Genomic DNA, 21,347 nt, shown 5'->3' with positions numbered 1-21,347 from the left:
ATAGATTAAAGGGTAATTTTGGTATTTTAAAATTTTTTTAGTATAGTTTGACCATTGACTCAAACATGAGGACTAAGGAGTTGGCGTATTTATAAAAACAGAGGGACTGACTAGTGTATTAGGTAAAAATATAGAGATCTTATAATTATTTACCCAAAAATGTTGCATTATATTTTCTGGAAACTATCACCCAAGCCTCAGCTGATGCCTAAGGAGCTGGCACACTTCCTGCTCAAAGTAAACCACCCATTGTTATGTCATGTTCCTACACAAGATTAATTGAAAAATATGTGGATCTGATTAATCGGTTTTGAGATTCATCAGGCACCCTTTAAGTAGAATCGGTTTCCTGAGAGTAGAAGATAATGTCAGAAGTGAGTAAAACAACAAAACACTGATGCATATTGTAAAGCCTCTGCATATTCCATCTTTGCTAACTAATCCCCAATTTATTTATATGATTTAATACATTGCTACAATTAATCCCATAAATCCACCATGGTTTCAACAGAAAAAAAAAAAAAAACTCATTTATTACAATTACTCTAGACTTGTGCTACATATAAATATATGTACAGAAAACAAACATTACTGAGTATGAGGTGTTGGAATTAAGATCAATGTTGGTCATTCTCGTTGACAACTTGCAATTCAGAAGTGGTAGATGATGTGTTCGTGTTGGTCTGTGTGGAAGCAGTAGAAGTGTTGCTTCGCGTATTCGACAGAGAACTCTGGCTCGAGGATGACTCGGTGAAAAACACAATGTTTTCCTGGTTTGGGTTATCAACAAATACTTGGAGAGATCTTGGAATTGGAGGAAGGTTCACATTTATAACTCGTTCAAGTATTTGAACAACCTGCCCCATTGTCGGCCTTTGAGTTTCGTCGTCTTGGATGCACCAGCAAGCTACTTTGCATACTCTTGTTACCTCCTCAACGTCACCTTCTCCATTCAATCTCTCGTCCAACAAGCTAACTATATCTCGTCCTTCAATGACTTGCTTCGCAACCCAACTCGGGAAGTACTTTATGACCGCATCCTTAGAATGGTCAGAATTCCTCCTTCCTGATACAATTTCAAAAAGCATCATGCCGTAGCTGTATACATCTGCTTTGGCTGTTATAGCGACTCCCGAAATCCACTCTGGTGCCAGATACCCTCTTGTCCCTCTCATGGTTGTTAAGACTCTGCTGAAATCTCGCCCTACCAGCTTTGCCAACCCGAAATCTGCCACTTTGGGGCAAAATTCAGCATCTAAGAGGATGTTTTCTGGTTTTATGTCACAGTGTATGATGCAATCCCTGCATTTCTCATGGAGATAAGTTAAACCTCTAGCTGTACCTAAAGCAATATTGTACCTTGTTTTCCAGTCCAAGACTATGGATTCCTTATCACTGAATAAATGGAACTCAAGGGAACCATTCGGCATGTAGTCATACACAAGAAGCCTTTTAGTACCCTCAGAGCAGAATCCGCGAAGGCGAACGAGATTGACATGTTGGATTGTTCCGATGGTGCTCACTTCAGTGCGAAACTGCTTCTCTCCTTGATTAATACTCTCGAGCTTCTTCACAGCAATGACACTAGTATCGGGCAATACCCCTTTGTAAACATAACCGAACCCTCCACCTCCGAGTTTTTGTGAGAAACCCTTCGTTGCATTCTGTAAATCTCTGTAACTGAAAGCAACCAAAGAACCTTCAACTGCCTTACCACTTAATGTTGTTCTCTTCCTCCTCAAAATCACATAGATAACAATTCCAACAAGAATTCCAACTACTACTGCACCTACCATCGCTCCGATTACTACTCCCTTGTTAGTTTTCGAACTCGAAAACTCCGAATCTGCAAGCTTAACATAGAGAGTTTTGCTACCTTGAGCCTTACTATCCAGGAGATCTCCAATCCAGATTAAACACTGGTTATTGTCATAAGCATAAGCAGAACAAGAGCAGTTACTCAAACAGTTCGATTCACAATCTTGTACACTTCCAACTGGTATTGAAACCGAATCTTCAGGCAAATCCGTGTTGGGGTTGGGCCAAAATCTGTCTTTTTTAGCATTAACACGGCTAGAATTGCCACACTGCAGAGTGGTTCGCCTGGTGCAACCCCCAGAATAGACCCCCGAACTCCATTCCTGGTCAGATTGAGGATCGAAACCAGTGAAACAATTGCAGAAAGGCTGAGAGTTCTCTGTGCAGGTCCCAAAAGCACCACAATAAGCATAAACCTGACATTGAACTCTTGGTTGAGACCAAAACAAACTCCACTGATTCGCAGGTTCCAGCCAAGACATCTGCTGAATTTGGCCTCCAACATCCATCACAAAACGAGATATAATTGAACTATTATACAGATCATAAGTGAAATAGTTTTCATTTTCATTGCTAATATAACTGAAATTGTAGATATAATTCAATCTCATTTCAGGCACCAAGCTGAAGATTTGCCCATTCCAAGTTCCACTAGTCCAAAAAGTTTCAGAATCATTCCAGATAATGAAGTATTGACTAGTTTCATTTGGGTCTAATTCAAGCGAGAAAAGACCCGGTGCAGGATCATCCTTGTTCTTCCATGAAATTAAACGAGTGTTCTGCTTACTAGTTTTGTTCAATCCAATTTTGGCTCCCGGAAGCCATGTATCCGCCGGATGATCAAAACTCTGCCATAGCGGGTCGGATCCACCCGACCCATTCAAAACAAGATTTCCATTGTCATGAAGAACTGCTTCTACTGAAGTATTAGTAGTAGAGTTCAAATTTGTTGACCAAATTGGGATTTTCGATTCATTGAAAACAACTAAATTACCATCTGAAATTCTCAATTCAGACGAGAATCTATCGGAAACAGGTATTTCTCGATTTGCTACCCAAACTACTGTCTGTTGAATCACTCGATTATACCACATGCCTATATAGTAATTTGAAGAATTACCTGGCCTGAAGAAACCTAATTTGAAGACACCTCCGTTGGATATAATGGTCTGATCACCGGACAGAGATTGAGTTGCAGTGATTCTATCAGCTCCTTGGGAAAGATGTAAGCATGTGAAAAGAAGAGACAACTTTAGCCATGGTACGCTGTTAACTTCCATGGCTGCTCGCTCAAGGATTTTTTCTTTTTGTTGATAAACAAGGAGGAAGACGATATATTAGGTGGAAGAAAGAAGGCATGGTCAATGGAAAACTGCTGCTGTGTTCCATTTCCCACCTATGAATCGAACTCAGTCAACCTTTCTTTTATGGGTAAATTACACGCATGCCCCTCAACTTTAACTATTTTCACACTATCCCTAATAAATTCCACGATAAGCTACCAAAATATGTCTAACGTTTCCTGGAATGTATCAATATAAACTCCATGTATAAAATAGCACCAATATAAGTTTCACGTTTGAAAAAGAGTACCAATTTCGACTTCTGTAACGAAATGTGACACGTCATTTATATCACTTCGTTAAGTTTTGATTTCTCTCTATAGGTACAGTTCATAAAATTTAACGGATTAATAACGGTCAAAATCTGATACAACGGTCACCCCCAATTTTTCCCCAATTTCCAATCTGTCGTTGACCTAATTTCACTTACCCAAAACGTACCGTTTTGGTCTCCTCTGAAACTCACCAACACGCACCGTTTCACTTATTCCCCCACCTCACCAATCCGCACCGTTTCATTCATCTTCTACCTCACCAGATTCTCTCCTTCATCCTTGCCTTAGCCACCAAGAGTTACCGTTTGTCCTTGCCACAGCTCAGCAACAAATTCCTCAACAAACTTTGTCATTTTGCTATTCTGTTATATCTCCTATTTTGTTTTCTTGTAATGGCTCTGCCTATCTAAGCATTCCTTTGTTTTCTTCTTCAATTAATGAGAATCAGAGTTATTCCATTCCTCTTTTCTGCATCATTCTTATGATGGTATCAGAGCAAATTCTGCTCTAAAACTCTGAAAAATATCAGCTTTAATGGCAAATAATAATGCCATCGCTGTCACCAGTCCTTATCATTTGTCTGCAAATGAAACTCCTGCTCTGTCACTAGTCACACAACCTCTCACAGGTTCAAACTATCATCAATGGTCCAGGATTGTAAAGGTTGCTCTTTTATCAAAGAACAAGTATGCCTTTGTTGATGGCACGATTCAGGCGCCGGCAGCCGGAGATCCAATGAACAATCAATGGGAAAGGTGTAACAACATGGTAATGTCATGGATTCATCATGCTGTATCTCCATCCATTGCCAAAAGCATCATGTGGTTTGGCAAAGCCTATGATATATGGGCAGATCTAAGGGAAAGGTTCTCTCAGACTGATTCTCTAAGGATCCTGGAGCTGAGGAGAGAGATACACAGTTTTAAGCAGGGAACAAGCAATGTGACAGACTACTACACAAACCTGAAGATTTTGTATGATGAGTTGCTGAATCTGAGGCCAGTACCAAGATGCAGTTGCAATCCTGCTTGTAGCTGTGATGCCTTGAAGCTTGTAAGGAGCCAGCAAGATTCTGATCAAGTGATGACCTTTTTACAAGGGTTGAATGAGAAATACAGCAGTGTATGCTCTCATGTTCTGCTAATGAGTCCATTTCCATCTCTCAACCAGGCTTTTGCACTGTCTATTCAGCATGAGAGGCAGTTTGGCCTTGATGCAAACAAATCTGAGATCAACCAGGAAGGAATGATATTTGCTGGATCTGTCACTAACAATCAATCCAGGCCAAGTGGAAATGGAAGCAACAGAAACAACAACCAGAGAGGCTCAGGCAAGAAGGGATGGAACAGAAACCAGGCAACCTGCACATATTGTGGAAATACAGGTCATACTGAGGACATTTGCTTCAAAAAGCATGGCTATCCACCTAGCTATGGCAAAAAGAATGGAAGAGGTGGAAATAGCAACAGAAACAATCAATCCATGGCAAACAATGCTGTCAATCATAAGCAAGACAGGGAGGACACAGACTCAGGTGAGGAAGAAGGGACTTTTAATTCAAATGAAAGATTCACACTGTCAAGGGAGCAATATCAGAAATTGGTGGCGTTACTACCACATGATCCCAGCAATAAGGCAACCAGCTCCAACAGTACTGTAAACACCCTCACCAAACATGAAAGCAATGGTATCACTCTAAACCTCACTAATATGAAGCTTGATAAACCTTACTGGATAATTGATTCAGGAGCCACTGATCACATTATCTGTGACCCCAAGTTTTATAGTGCTTATGATAAGATAGATGATTGCAGTATAAATTTGCCAAATGGAAATGCTGTGAAAGCCGTTTATACAGGAACTGTCAAGCTTGGCACACAACTGACTTTGTATAATGTTTTGTGCATCCCTAGTTTTGAGTACAATCTCATATCAACTAGTGAACTTATACAATCAAATGAGGTTTGCATAGTGATAACAGGGTCCATGTGTATGCTACAGGCAACTACAAACTGGGAGAAGATTGGCTTGGCTAAGGAAATAGGAGGCCTATATTATCTGGAGTACCCTTTACCCTTATCTAAAAGTTGTAATGTTTTTTCTTTTTCAATCAAAGCCAACACTTGGCATGCTAGATTAGGACACTCTTCACTTGAGAGACTTAAAAGACTCAAGATATCTTGTACTGATTTACATTCAATGAATGAAAAGCCTTGTGATATTTGTCAAAGAGCCAAACAAAAGAAACTTCCTTTTCCATTAAGTGAAAGTAATGCCAAAAATTCCTTTGATTTAATCCATGTTGATATTTGGGGGCCTATAAGAGAGTCCTATAATGAAAAACACTATTTCCTCACCATTTTAGATGACCAAAGTAGATACACATGGATCTCACTGATGCAAACAAAGGGTGAAGCAGGACAATTGTTACAACAATTTTGCACTTATGTGCACAGACAGTTTGACAGAAGGGTGAAGGTCATAAGGTCTGACAATGGGCCAGAGTTTCTCATGAGGGATTTCTATGTAAAAGAAGGCATAGTGCATCAAATATCATGCCCTGAAACACCTCAGCAAAATGGCAGAGTTGAAAGAAAGCACCAGGAAATTATGAACATCACAAGGGCCATCATGTTACAAAGCTCCCTACCTAAATCCTATTGGCCTGATGCTGTTACTCATGCTGTCCACATTATGAACAGGCTACCTTCTTCTGCCATTGAAAATTCAACACCTTATGATAAGATGTATGGTGAAAGACCTAGTCTGGATCACCTAAGAGTGTTTGGTTGTCTTGCATATGCATCCACTCTAAGCAGAAACAAAGACAAGTTCACTGACAGAGCAATCAAATGCATTTTTCTGGGATATAGAACTGGCACTAAAGGATTCAAGCTAATGAATCTTACTACTAATGTCATTCTCTTTTCCAGGAATGTCAAATTCTATGAGAATGTGTTCCCATTTCAGGGGAAGGAGTCTCCAAACTCTAACAAGTTTTGCAGCGATGAAGAACTTGACATCATACATGATGCCCTTCCAATGCATGAAGATGAGGAAGAAAATGAGCCACCTGAGCACCCTATTATCATTCCCAATAATGATGTTGATGACACAGAACCAAATGATGATACAGGAGGGCAACACATTCTAGACAACAGCCAGCCTGAACTCATTGGCACCAGGAAATCAAACAGGACCAGACAGACCCCAACCTACCTCAAAGACTACCATTTAGCACTCATACAAGGCCTCACACCACCACCCTTGTCAAACACACCACATCTCCTATCCAAACACCTATCCTACTCCAAATTATACAAAACCAAACAAGTGTTCTCCATAAACATCACTTGTCACCAAGAACCTAAGTCCTATCACAAGGCAAAGCAAGAAGTAGAGTGGCAACAGGCAATGAATGAAGAACTAATGGCACTTGAATCTAACCACACATGGGATATTATCACATTACCTGATGGAAAAAGACCAATCACTTGCAGATGGATCTTCAGGATCAAGTACAAGACAGATGGAAGTATTGCCAGGTTCAAGGCAAGGCTTGTGGTAAGGGGATTCACACAGCAAGAGGGGATTGACTGCACTGCAACTTTTGCTCCTGTGGCAAAATTTACAACAATTAGAACACTGTTAGCAGTTGCAGTTGCAAGACAATGGGATATTCAACAACTTGACATCAACAATGCTTACCTGCATGGTGATTTGGATGAGGAAGTCTACATGACTCTTCCCCCTGGAATCACAGCCACTGCTCCAAATCAAGTTTGCAAACTGAACAAATCCCTCTATGGGTTAAAACAGGCTGGCAGGCAGTGGAATTTGAAGCTCACTCAAGCAATCAAGTCAATTGGCTATAAACAATCTGCTGCTGACCCCTCCTTGTTCACCAAACAGAGATTTTCTCTCTTCAGTGCCATCCTGGTTTATGTGGATGATGTCATTTTGGTTGGCAATGACACTCACTCCATTACAATTACCAAACAACATCTGGACAAATTGTTCAGCATCAAAGATCTGGGCTCCCTACATTACTTTCTTGGTTTTGAATTTTCCAGAAATTCCAAGGGCCTCCACATGTGCCTGAGGAAATATATACTGGAGCTCCTTCAAGACCTTGACTTCCTTACCTGCAAACCAGCCTCCTCACCTGCTTTGCCAAATCACAAGCCTTCCCCAAATGCCTCCCCCTTGTCCAATATCACATCCTACAGACAAATCATTGGAAAACTCTTATACATCACCCACACTCGCCCTGAACTCTCTTACATTGTCAATACCCTTTCCCAACACCTAAACCAGCCAACTACTGATGACTTAGCCAGAGCTCATCGAATCCTTCGCTATTTAAAGGGCACTATTGGCTTAGGCTTGTTCTTTCCTACTGAGAACAACCTTCAACTTCAAGCCTTTTCCGATTCCGATTGGGCATCTTGTCCTGAATCTCGACGCTCCATCACAGGATATATCGTTTTTCTTGGAAATGCCATCATCTCCTAGCGATCAAAGAAACAGAGCACTGTTTCTCGCTCTTCATCAAAAGCAGAATACAGGGCCTTAGCCTCCACATCTTGTGAACTTCATTGGCTCACTAATCTCCTGAAAGACATCACCTGCACCCCCTTGACATCTGCAATGCTGTTTTGTGACAACATCTCGGCCCTTCACATTGCCCACAATCCTGTGTTCCATGAACGAACCAAACACATAGACATTGACTGTCATGTGGTTCGTGAACGGGTCAAATGGGGATTACTCCGTCTCATGCCAATTCCTTCCTCTCTGCAATTAGTCGATCTCTTCACTAAAGCCTAACATTCCCCTCACCTTCGATTTCTCCTTTCCAAACTTGGCTTGCTCAATCTGTACCAAGTCAAGTTTGAGGGGGAGTAATAACGGTCAAAATCTGATACAACGGTCACCCCCAATTTTTCCCCAATTTCCAATCTGTCTTTGACCTAATTTCACTTACCCAAAACGTACCGTTGGTCTCCTCTGAAACTCACCAACACGCACCGTTTCACTTATTCCCCCACCTCACCAATCCGCACCGTTTCATTCATCTTCTACCTCACCAAATTCTCTCCTTCATCCTTGCCTTAGCCACCAAAAGTTACTGTTTGTCCTTGCCACAACTCAGCAACAAATTCCTCAACAAACTTTGTCATTTTGCTATTCTGTTATATCTCCTATTTTGTTTTCTTGTAATGGCTCTGCCTATCTAAGCATTCCTTTGTTTTCTTCTTCAATTAATGAGAATCAGAGTTATTCCATTCCTCTTTTCTGTATCATTCTTATGACGGATTAATATGAAAGACATGTCATATTCCATTATCGATGTCTAAATTAGTACTTTTTTTTTCAACATTAACCTTATATTATTGTTATTTTGTACGTGAAGTCTAAATTGATACTTTCGTAAAAACATAGACCTATTTTGGTATCTTATCCATAGACCTATTTTGGTATCTTATCTCATAAATTATAAATTTTAAAGTCATAAGTTGTAAAAATATTCTTAATGTGTAGGGTGAGAAATAATTTTACCTCTAACATCTAAAATGATATAACTTTATCTTTATCGTTGGCAATCAAAAGCAATTTTACCCCAGATGTTGGCAAGTTGAATTAGTATTATTATAAAACACACACAAAAAATCACATTTCTTATGATTTACTAATAGAAAGGAAATTAATATTTGTAAGAGATAAAGACCAAATTTACGTTTTAAGAGAAGTGCAAATTTAGACTTAAAATATGAACTAGTGAAGATTTAATAATATTTTTAAGTAAGATCAATTTTAGTCATATATCATTGAAAATTAGAAAGAACTGATTTGACTCGTATTTAACTGTCAGTGCAAACTTTTCAAATATCAATTAAGTCTAAAATATTTACTTTAACAAAATTACAAAAGTTATGTTAAAATGCTAAAAACCAAATTTGCTACATATAAGTAATAGTATTTTTTTTTTGTCAAACTGGCCTAAAATATTGATTATATTATTAACACAGTAAAAGAAATTATATGAAACTGTTTCAGTTTATCGATAAATTTATTTGGAAGGCCGAATATGATAGTTAAATAATAGTAATATCAGTCTTGTTAAAAAAAAATTTATGGCGACGAAGCTAAAATTAATTTTATTAGAAACATTGGGGTTACATTTACCCAATTATATACATTAAGGTTAATATAAACTTTCTTAAAATGTTAGGGTTATATGTGTAATTATGCATGTACTGTATCAACAATTCGGTGAGTTTATAATATTTGGACAGTTACGCAGTCATCCTCCATTTGCGCACTAAAGACAAGAAAATAAAAATTTGTATGAGAAAAGTCAAAGTAATGATATCAAAAAGTTTTTTACATTTCTAATTTAATTTCTTCCAGAAACAATCTGACTTTTCCAATTTGATTTTCCTATGAATTTTCATCCCTGTAATCGGCTCAGATCGGTCCAATCGGTTAACCGGAAACCGGATCTTTAACAAAAAAAAATAATTAATTTAAAAATGTATGATGTAAATAATTTTTAAATTTGTTGTTCGGGACCTCATTTCAATGTGGCATTCATGATGCACACATCCTGCGGGTGCGCACCTAACCCGATGGTACCTTGACTGCACCATTTCTTTACCCGTGAGAGAGTCTTTTCCCTAATAATTGGTTAAAGGTTGTAAAAGTAATTTACTTATAAAATAATTAAGATTTTCATTTCTTTCCTAAGTGGCATGATGATGAGTAACTTGAAGCCTTTCCACCTCGTAGATCCAACCAATATGGTAAGGTCCAGGATGTAGCTCGAGAACCAAACTAAACTTACTCAAGACGGACCGACTAATGGTATTCACTTGGCTTCCTCCGTGGATTATCACCTCACATTTCTTCTCGAGAACTAAGCATCGAGTTCTAAATAATTAATGTTGTGGGTTATGTTCCTTTTCACTAGACATTAGCACCCTCGTCACCAAATACATATTATGCACATCGCCATCATCATCACTTTCATAAGTCTCTTTGTTTTGGCTCCACTCAACGCTTCTTGACTTATCTTCATAATGGAACCTACCTCCATCATTCTCATAAATATCTTCATTTTGGTTTCGTTCAACATCCTCCAATTTATCATCACAATGGAATCTATCTTCATTATCTTCATAAAGAGCCCCGTCTTGATTCAACTCAAAGTGCATAAGCTCACTCTCATCATAATAGACTCCACCTTTGTCTTCTTCATAAGCGGCCCCATATCGGTTCCACTCAAACCTTCAGCGTTCATCCTCGTCATAGTAAACTTTATCATCTTCATCATAATCAAACTCATTTTCACCATGACAAAGTTCACCATCCTCACATATTTCATCTCTAGAAGCGTTCTCTCTCTCTCTTCAACCCGATCCTCAAATCCACTTTCATAATAGTAACGTTCAACGTTTCTTTCTAACTCATTATCGGATTGGTTCTCCTCTTTATTAATCTCCTCTACTAACTTATCGTCTTCATGATCGTATTCAAATTCATTTCTCTCTTCGTCCATAATCCATCTTTTTCCACGACCATTTCCATCTGTTCTTCCTCATAATTCAAACCGATTGTTTCACTTGCCAAGTTGCCACACTCATAAGAAATGTTGCATCCCAACATAGGTGAACCACCAACATCTCTCCCATCACCATAGCCATCAATCTCCACACATAAACTAATTTCATCATGCTCGTCAAAGAGATTAACAAGCCCAAACTCACTTTCCCCATCTTCAAGACAAAAACCATCAATTTCCTTAAGCATACAAATGTAGTTATGCTTAAAGGCCATTCCATCAAACACGTAGGGAGTACCCTTCTCAACATGAGTTTTCTCAAAGTTTTCACATACTAACCCCCCTTCCTCCTCATTCACGCATGCATTGGAATCCTCATTAACTATTTCATTATCAATAATTCCATAATGAGAACTTAAATCACTAACAACATCACAAACAACAAAACCCTCACTAGCAATAGGTTTACCCGTAACTTCCACATCAAGAATTGAAAGCTTTGGATTTACCTCTTTCTTGTATAATGGAGGATAGATCTGGGATGAATCTTTAGGAGGCAAAATGGAGGTTTCTTCCTCCTTTTTCTGTTGGGCTCGACGTTGTCGTCTCCGGCTACTTCGAGTTCCCTTTTGTAGTCTTTCCATCTCTTCTTGCTCCAAGTTCTCTCTTGTCTTTCTCACTATCTCGGCATACTCAAGCACTATCTCCCTTGCCTCAGCTTCAAGGCACTCTCTTAAGGCTTGTGAAAAATTCGATTGAATCATAGTCGAAAGAAGTCTTCGTTAGGAAAACGATCGGCTCTGATACCAAAATGATATATATCGATTTTGGACGAGTTGATTTTAATCCTAAATAAACAAAGAGGGTTCTTCTCTAGCAAAACTAGGAGTTAATCCTGGATTTTACGGACTAAATCCGTATGAAATAGACATTCCCCATTGTTGAAGGTTAGAAAACCTTAACAAAAGCTTCAAATAAGAAGACGATAATTTTGTATTTGATAAAAGTTAAGCATTCTTACAAATAAAAGACTTTATATAGCTCTCTCTAATAAAATGTAAATGACTTAATTAACCTAGTTAGGGTCACAAAAAATAAAAAGTGATATAGGTAGGATAGAAATGACATGTCAAAATGGCATTTAGGGAATTAGAACTAAAAGGACAAACACTAAAGTCAAAATAGCATAATTGTAAATAAGAGATGTAAGGAGTTGGGGCAGCTTTGGTCACTTCTCCTCTAGCCTTGTGTGTCTTCTTCTTGGGCTGAAAACTAGTTTGTCGTCGCTAAAAATCAATATGTCGTCGCTGAAGGTGAATTCATCGTCGCCAAAAATGGGTCCACACACCCAACTCTTTCTGGACAGAAGCAGCACCACACTGCGTGTGGCATGTCACACACCATGTGGGGGCAGATTTGGCCTATTTTGGCCATTTGCCTCACTTACCCGATCTCGTCTCGTGTCTCATCTGATTCTGTTCGCCGCGACTCGAACACTTGAGGAAATGCTCCATATCAATTATTTTTTTTCCAATTTAAAAAAATTAAGGATCACATTCTCTATTTTAACTGACAGAGGACTCAACAAATAAATGCAAATTGATAATACGGTATCGAATTGCCTTTTGTAATATAGATTATTGATACGTATTGTAGTGGAGGAATCGAACATCAATCTCATATATATTATCAGTCATGTAAATCACTATGCCAAATGGATTCAAGAGGAGATACAATAGAACCACGAACTAAAAGAAAATAAAGAAGAGAGTAGGGTTTCAACAACTTATAATGTGTGCAGGTTAACATTAACATTAACTTATACCACATAATTTAACTTGATCCACACACTATGCCATTTTCCCTTTCACATGACATAAGATACATGACAGACATTTGTTTTCGTGTCGTTTGAATATTTTTCATGACAGTATTTTAACTGTATGTCATCTGAAAGCGAAATAAAAAATGCGATCGATTCTCAGATGAAATTACGATTACATAATCCTGTCATCCAAAGAAAACGCACGTTTTCGTTAAATTTCACTTACTCAACAGATGACACTTCTAATAAATGAATGTCATTGTTTGCCGAAAACGAAAAAGCGGCAAATGAAATTTCACTTACGCGTCCAATCCCCAGATTTTAGGCGCTCTTGTTTGACTATAATTTCAGCTGATATATAAACCCTCTCTCTAATCCCAAACCCCAATTTAGGTTACGCAGGAGCTTCATCCCTCTCTATCTCCATGGCTGATTTGAACATGAAATCACTGAGTGAGCTATAAACACGGTACTGGTAAGTATCTATTGATTTTCATTGTTCCTTACTCTCTCTTTTCCTCATCCGATTTAATTTTGTGTATGTCGATTTCAGCAGCTGGAATAATGATCTATTGATTTTCAGAGCTATGATTTAAAGGGTTAGATCTCTCGCTTAGATACTGATTTTATTGTATTCATTGTTAGATTCACCGCTGAAATTCTTGGGTCATTATCTTTCTTAACCTAGGGCAATACAATGTCGGTTGCTGAAGATGTTCTGATTTATTTTTATTTGAACATAATATTTGCAGGGATAGTAAGAATGCTACATGCGAAAGCTGACTGACGAAATTGTCAATCAGTTCTTGCGTTTAGCATATAAGAAGATTTCTTTAACTTATTGAGTATATATTGTTGTTATGTTAGTTTGAACTGATTGGTTGCATGTATGATGTTGTTGTGGGTGGTGCTGCTGAGATAGGTTTGCAATATATCTTCCACTTGGATTGTTATCTGAATGAGTATGTGTATGTATATTATCATAGAACTCATTGATTTAGGAAACTAGCCTGATTTTGAGTATATATATATATATACAGTAAAACCTCTATAAATTAATAATGTTGGGACCATGAAATTTTATTAATTTATGGAAGTTATTAATTTATCGAGTATAAAATTAGTGATTTGGTCCAAGTCGGAACTAGAAGAAATTATTATTTTAAAGAAGTTATTAATTTATCGAATATTAATTTATAAAGATTTGATTTATATTGTTATGTGGCTTTGAACTGAACGATTACATATATGTATAATGTTGTGGGTGATGATGAAATGATTGGTATGAACTGATTGGTTAGATATAACTGTTTAGGAAGCTAGGACTCATAAAGTTTATGTATGAATGGTCATTAAGCATGTGCTGATTAGGCATACTCTAAAGCTTTGAATGTTCATTGAGATTGGCACTACTCTTACACATATGAGTTATACTGCTAGAAGTGATTGAGTATGTGTATGTGTATGAAACATGTTTATGTATGATGTTTTGTTGATATTTATGTTTGAGGTTCTGTATGAGTATGTGTACGATTGTTCATTTGGGTATGTAGCTTATTCATCATGCATCAAGTATTAGAGGAACATTGTAAAAGGGTCATTGAGCATGTATGAAGCATGTATTAAAGGGTGAATTTAGGCTAATTGCATGTACTGATATGGCTTGCAAATGATAAGATATCACCATACTCTTTTTATTTGAATATGACCTATGATGATAAGTAAGGAATAAGTTGTCTGCTTGTTATAACATGTTCACTTGAATATACATGTCTGCTTGAATAAGTTGTCTACTTGTTATAGTATGTTAGGCATACTCTTAAATCTCCATTACTATGTATCATGTCACTTGGCTTGTTATGCTTATGGAAAAGTGTTTAACATGGTGATGAAGTTGTATGATTCTAACAACACAAGTTTATGACTGACAGTATCATACACTTCATCACCATGCTAACTTCATCATAAATTGTACAATCCAAGTGGCAGGTACATAATGGTGGCTTTATGATGCTATGAGAACAAGTTTTAGACATGCACGAGTAAGTTGTCTATTTGTTACAACATGTTAGGCATACTCTTAACGCTGAAAATGTTATGAAACCATTCAGGATGTTGATGGGTTTTCGATGCTATCAACATAAGTTATGAACTTGATATTATGTTTAGGAAGGCAGCTGATCATGCATACTCTTAAAGCTGAAAATGATGAACTTGCCTGATTCTTTTCTATTTTAACATGAGTTATGCTGATGAGACATATGTTTGATGTCAATTTAGCATGTTATGTGTTATGTATCTATGTATGAAGCATGTTGCTTGTTTTATGCTCTGTTTATGAAGTAACTGATTCAGGAATAGACATATGTTTCATATCAATTTAGCATGTTATGTGTTAGGAAGTAGAACTGATTCAATTTAATAGACATAAACGAATAAGTTGACTACTTTGATATAACATGTTATGATCCACTTGAATATACATATATATGTCTACTTGAATAAGTTGTCTACTTTGTATTTCCTATCAAAAAAAGATAGCGTCCAAGGGGGGAATTATGATGTGACGTGCGAATAACGTACAAGGGGGGCGTGATGCGCGAATAGAAAGGAGATTTTGATGCTAAAGAAACACTGGAGCTGGATGGATGGAGTGGAGTACTGGACGGGCATTGAGCAAACATTGAAGATCATATTGATTACCAAGTACATTTGTAATCAGTAATCATTATGTTCTTCAAGAATGGCTCTATGCCCATCCAGCTTAGTGTTTATTTGGCATCCAAATCTCCTTTCTTCAAGAATGTGCAGATGGTAACCAAGGATATCGGGATGATGGGGAGCCATTAGAGTTAAATGACATCGAATATTAGCGGGGCATAGAGCCAACATTGAAGATCATATTGATTACCAAGTATATTTGTAATCAGTAATCATTATGTTCTTTAAGATTGGCTCTATGCTCATCCAGTAGCCCACACCATCTAACTCAATGGTTTCCCAACATCCAGATTTCCTTGCTATTCGCATATCACGCCCCTCCTTGTACGCTATTCGCACGTCACATTATAATGCCCCCCTTGCTTGCTATTTCCACATCATATATCACATACATGCTCTTCAGTCCATCTCCTAGCAGTTGCTACATAACCTGCCCTGTTGCTGATGTATCGTTCACCAATTCGCTCTCGGCTAGGAAATGGCCCCTCAATGAAGGGCTCTACCAGCAGTCCATAAATATTCCACAGCAGCTATAAAAGGCATAGATAAATTAAACTAAACCCCAAACATGAGTAGATAATGCAAAGATTTATAGTATCATCTTACCATGGCAATACTATGGGCAGGGTGATCAAGTAGCTGGGGCATAGAAACATGCCCCAAGGGACCGATATTTGGATGATAAATTTTGGTCCTGAATATGACCTGCGAACAATAGTAATATCATGAGTGTATTTACAAATATATGACCTCATTTATGTGTGTTAACAAGTTTATGCATGTTCTTACAACTGGAGGTGTGGAGGGGAAATTGAGAGGGAAGTCCATGTGGATTATGAATACACCTCCTTCATAAGGGGTGTTCGGAGGGCCCTTCATCACAACAGTCCATTGCCGCCGGTCAGGACCATTTATATTTACAAGCCATCTGGGTGCCTCATATTGGAGTAGGTCAATTTGAAACTCAACATTACGATAGAGGTTCCTTACAGGTCTATCCATGCTCGAAATAACAAACTATAAGTATAGTGTTAGGTTGCCCTGGGTGACTATTGAGAATTGGTTAACGCTTCCTATTTATAATGTGGGTGGGTAAGTGAAGGGTCTCAGAATGGAGAAAGGGTCTCAGAATTGGTAAACGCTTCCTATTAATTAGGTCTATCTGTATATGGTACATAATTAATGAGCATCATCAATTGGTTTTGCAGATATCAAGACTTTGGGGATTCCAGGAGATGCTGACTTAGATATGCTTCAGTTCAAGTTGGATTTGGCTTTCCAATCAACACCACCATGCCTCTGAAAGATTGACTACATATTGACAGATTTGGAGATGTACATTAATTGCTTATTTTTTTTTACCTTACTACATTCAGAAATTTGTGTAGTTCAAATGTAAACAGATTAAAAGCATTAGTCTCCAATAAAATTAAAATCATTGATATACAGAAATTATTGTTTATTTGATTATTGTGCATTTCCAGAATCATTCGAAGAAGAAGGCAATGAGTGACATTTACGTTTTTAAAAAATATCATCTAAACAAGAATAAAAAGACATTAAAATAAAAGAATTTGTCATCTAAAATAAATCAATTGACATGATTGATTAAGACCTATGTTATTTGATACAAGTTACTATGACATAAATTATTATAAAAACTGTCACCGCGAATACCAATATGCCAATTTCCCATATAGCGACTTGACATTTTTAATTATTAGTATGTCATGTGATGACATTAAAAGTGACGTTAATAAATAAAAAGATGCATCGTAACAATCTTCATATGACAGTACGAAACTAGGCTGGTGTCATGTATAGTATCTTCAAATGACAAACCTAACTGCTAAGCCCAAAATATACCTAAAATATCATCCATATTTACATCAGTTTTGCTATGAAATGATGCTATTTATATCTATTTCAAGTACTTTTACGTTCGAATGTGTTTTTTTCATGCAAGGTACCTAAATATTTGGTAAAATCCAAATAGGAATGAAAAGAGGTAAAAAACGAAGGAAAAACCCTACAAAATGAGTCAAAGATGACGAAAATCAAACACACCGAAACAAGGATGAGGACAAAGTCAAAACAGAGGAAATTAATCATGTGTCATGATCGAGAATCCTCCATTTTCGGTCGCGACACGCGTCACACAGATACTTCCCCCTTTCGTTCAAAGGCTGAAAAGCTGCTCCCCCATTCTCAGTCGAGAATTTACATTCTCGGTAAGTTCAGATTTTCAGACATCACTATACACACTTGTTCGTTTTCAAAGAAACGCGTCCGTTTGATTGGATAAGAACGTCTCTTCACAGCAGACACGTTCCTTAGACTCAACCCTTCAACATCTATAAATAAAGAGTTGATTTCAGAGTTAACAAGATATATAGAAGAAAGATTTAGTACAGAATTAATGCAGAAATTCTGAGTCAAACAATTCAGAGTTAAAAAGTTCGATTTTGTAAAAAGCAATATGATGTACACACATTGTTTATCAAATAATAACAAACACAGTAGCATTTAGATTTAGATTAAAGATCTGTTTATATTAGTTTACATTTTGGTAGTAGAAGTACCCGTCTCTATTCCGAAGATTCAGTGAGAAGATTAAGTAGAGGATTCGACCCAGGAGCCTGACAAACTCTAATCGAGGTTCAAGGAAAGGATTGACAACCCGTTCACTTGAAAGTCGACGAAAGCTTCCATGCTTCTTGTTCGCTGTAAACTTGTATCAAATTCATACTTCATCTAATAAAGTTCATATAATTCAATAGATTTTTATGTAGCACTTATGGTAAATGATCCGAAATTAGTTCTGGTGTTTTCATTAAAACGTAGTTGAATTCAATATCTTTACAAGGAAACTTTGTTGAACACTTAGGCAAATTCATTCTTTGAGAATTAATTTGGTTAAGGTAGTGATCTATCACGGTCATGGGAAGATTGTCTGCGGTTCGAAGCCCTTTAATTGAAGGAGTTTACGTTATTACATCTTCATTTGCTCAATGCAAACGAATACATTTATTCTCTTTTTCTAAACACTAAATGTTTCTGTTTTGTAAATTCATACTCAAAACAGAGTTGATTTCTAACATTCTACATATTCTACCCTAATTCTCATTCTATCAATTTCAAAACCAATTCCAAATAATGATTACCTATTTATATAAACCTTAAAGTCATATTTAATCTACGCTTAAATAAGTTTTTATTGAAAAACGTTCCCTGTGGGATCGATATTTTTTTTATTACTACAAGAGAAACCGTGGACTTGCGAAAATCGCTCAACAAGTTTTTGGCGCCGTTGCCCGGGAAAGCCAAAATTTTTAACAAAAATTTAGATTTTTCGTGTTTTATTTCGAATCTAGGTTTATACATACTTATTCAAACTTTTATATTTTATTTATTTCAATTTACTAACATATTTATTTTTCAAATTCTGTTTTGAAGGTAGTTTCAGTTCGTGTAAGATTTCCAGTTCATGCGCAGTTCTCGAAGATCAGGTATTGCACCAGACCCTATAGACCTAGAAATTGAAAAAACCATTAAAAAGAACAAGAAAAACAAAAACAAAACCCCAGTAAAAACAAATACTGAGCCAGAAAGAATGGCAGATCCACCAACACTTATGGAATACGCTAGGCCAGGGGTGGCCGGTGTGACCAATAGTATAGTTAGACCAAGAATTGCCGTAAATCAATTTAAAATTAAGCCCGCTTTGCTTAATATGTTACAAAATAATGTAACATTTTATGGGTTACCTAACTGATAACTTATGGAAAAATCCTTGATCGGAGCACTTCCCTGTGAGGCGCCGTTGGGATCGGCCGGGGACACTCCGATGCCAAAGTCAGTATTATTTCTGAGAATAAACTGTAAGCACAAAAGTAGAGAATCAGTAAGTGTACCTTTGATCCTAGGAAGCTGGGGTATTTCTATAGGTTTCTGTAACCTTCAGCATTAATGGGGAAGCAGGTGAAGAGTTGTGTCATTACTCATCTTTAATTGCTATCAATTCTCCATTGATCCCAGCATTTAGCATCGAAACCCTCAGAGTTGAGGTATTCGAACAGTCAAGTCTTTATTCCCCTTTAATGGCTATTAATTGCCATTTAATTGTATTTATTCCCATTCATGGATGGTAATAAAGGCGCCTTTTGGTATTCTTAGATCTGTCAAGGCGTATGTACGCTCTCCTTGAGAGCTATGGCGGGTCTCCACTACTCGCTCTCATCGGGCGTATCTCGTTATGGCGTATCTCGCCATGGTCCACATGGTGTGGCATAATGCTAGAAACTCCTTCCTTTTCTCCATTATTTGCATATTCACCCCTGTATTAATCCTGCAATAATTGTCATTAATTCCATATTAATCATGCATAAATATCTCTTTTAGAAGGAATAATGGTTTGCCATTATTTCTATTAATTTTCCCTTATTCCTTATTCAAGAATAATTTGGGTTGTTATCAGAAGCCCCCCTTAAAGGTATAAAAAGCTCTTTATGGCTGTCTAAATGGTGTTTTATTTTTATATCTTGGAGGAAAGTGGACCCGCCCTAGATGAGGGATTATATATGGAAATGATGCGCCTTTTGGGGCTTCCTTATGCGGGATCTTATGAACAAGATCCATCCTATGTGGGATCATATATGGATATGATGAACTTTTAGGGGCTTTTGCTTCCTTGTGGATAGGTGCCCAACCGTATCCATTGTTATCCTCTAGGGGCTTCTTGAGAGTTATATTTCCTTTAGAAAGGGAATAACCCGCCCTTTATGGGACCATTTGTTCCTACCGCATAGGATTATGATTTGCCTTAGGGACTTCTTTTCTTTAGTTCTGCCATATTGAGGAGAATGACCCGCCCTTAGGGATCAGTAAGAATGATCAGCCATTTAGGGACTTTTGTGCATTTTATGGAGGCGAGACTTTGTTATTTATATGATGAAGATGAGGATTCATTACTTTAATAAAAACGAGGCTTCATTGTTTAGATAAATATGAGACTTCATTAATTGGATGAAGACGAGGCTTCATGAATTGGATGAAGACGAGGCTTCATTGACTGGATGAAGACGAGGCTTCATGAATTGGATGAAGACGAGGCTTCATTAATTGGATGAAGACGAGGCTTCATGAATTGGATGAAGAAGAGGCTTCATTGACTGGATGAAGACGAGGCTTCATGAATTGGATGAAGACGAGGCTTAATTAATTGGATGAAGATGAGGCTTTATAAATTGGATGAAGACGAGGCTTCATTGACTGGATGAAGATGAGGCTTCATGAATTGGATGAACCCTTTTCTTTCCAGAACTATTTTTACTAATGCATTATATCTTTTAGCAAGTAACTTTTTAGAATCTGGTTTAGGATTTCTCCGATTGTTTAGGGTAGGTGGCCAGCCGTACCCCAATGTGTGAACCTTTGTGAAGGTTAGAAGCTTTTATTCCTGGTGAGGAAGTTAAGCTGCCTTAGGCGATCGATTTGCTTCCTATCTTTGAGGTGAATCGATCCGCCGCCAGGTCTTGAGACTCTTCTTTGGGAAGAATATTTGAGAGTGTAAAGTTCTCACGTCTGAGAAATGTTTTAACTCTGTCTCTGACGGCGATCAATCGTTTCCTATCTTTGAGGTAGATCGATCCGCCGCTGAGATTATTGTTCTCCTATCTTTGAGGAGAAAGTTTAGGGTGTAATTTTCTCATGTTTGAGATAATTTTAACCCGCTTTTGATGGTGACCAATATTTTTCCTATCTTTGAGGAGAGAGTTGAGCTCATTTGAAAGCTCTCGAGG

General features: G+C 37.5%; 1 protein-coding gene across 1 annotated transcript; it reads right to left on the bottom strand.

Annotated features, from left to right (window-relative positions):
* Positions 1 to 427: 427 nt before the first annotated feature.
* LOC136219995 (G-type lectin S-receptor-like serine/threonine-protein kinase At2g19130) lies at positions 428 to 3,187 on the bottom strand. The gene has a single exon (XM_066007631.1). The coding sequence runs from the start codon at positions 3,096 to 3,098 to the stop codon at positions 618 to 620; it is 2,481 nt and encodes an 826-aa protein (XP_065863703.1). The 5' UTR covers positions 3,099 to 3,187; the 3' UTR covers positions 428 to 617.
* Between the last annotated feature and the right edge of the window lie 18,160 nt (positions 3,188 to 21,347).

Source organism: Euphorbia lathyris, chromosome 2, assembly GCF_963576675.1.
Source record: "Euphorbia lathyris chromosome 2, ddEupLath1.1, whole genome shotgun sequence".
NCBI lineage: Eukaryota > Viridiplantae > Streptophyta > Magnoliopsida > Malpighiales > Euphorbiaceae > Euphorbia > Euphorbia lathyris.
The sequence above is the reverse complement of the archived record's forward strand: the minus strand, read 5'-3'. Positions and strand labels throughout refer to the sequence as shown.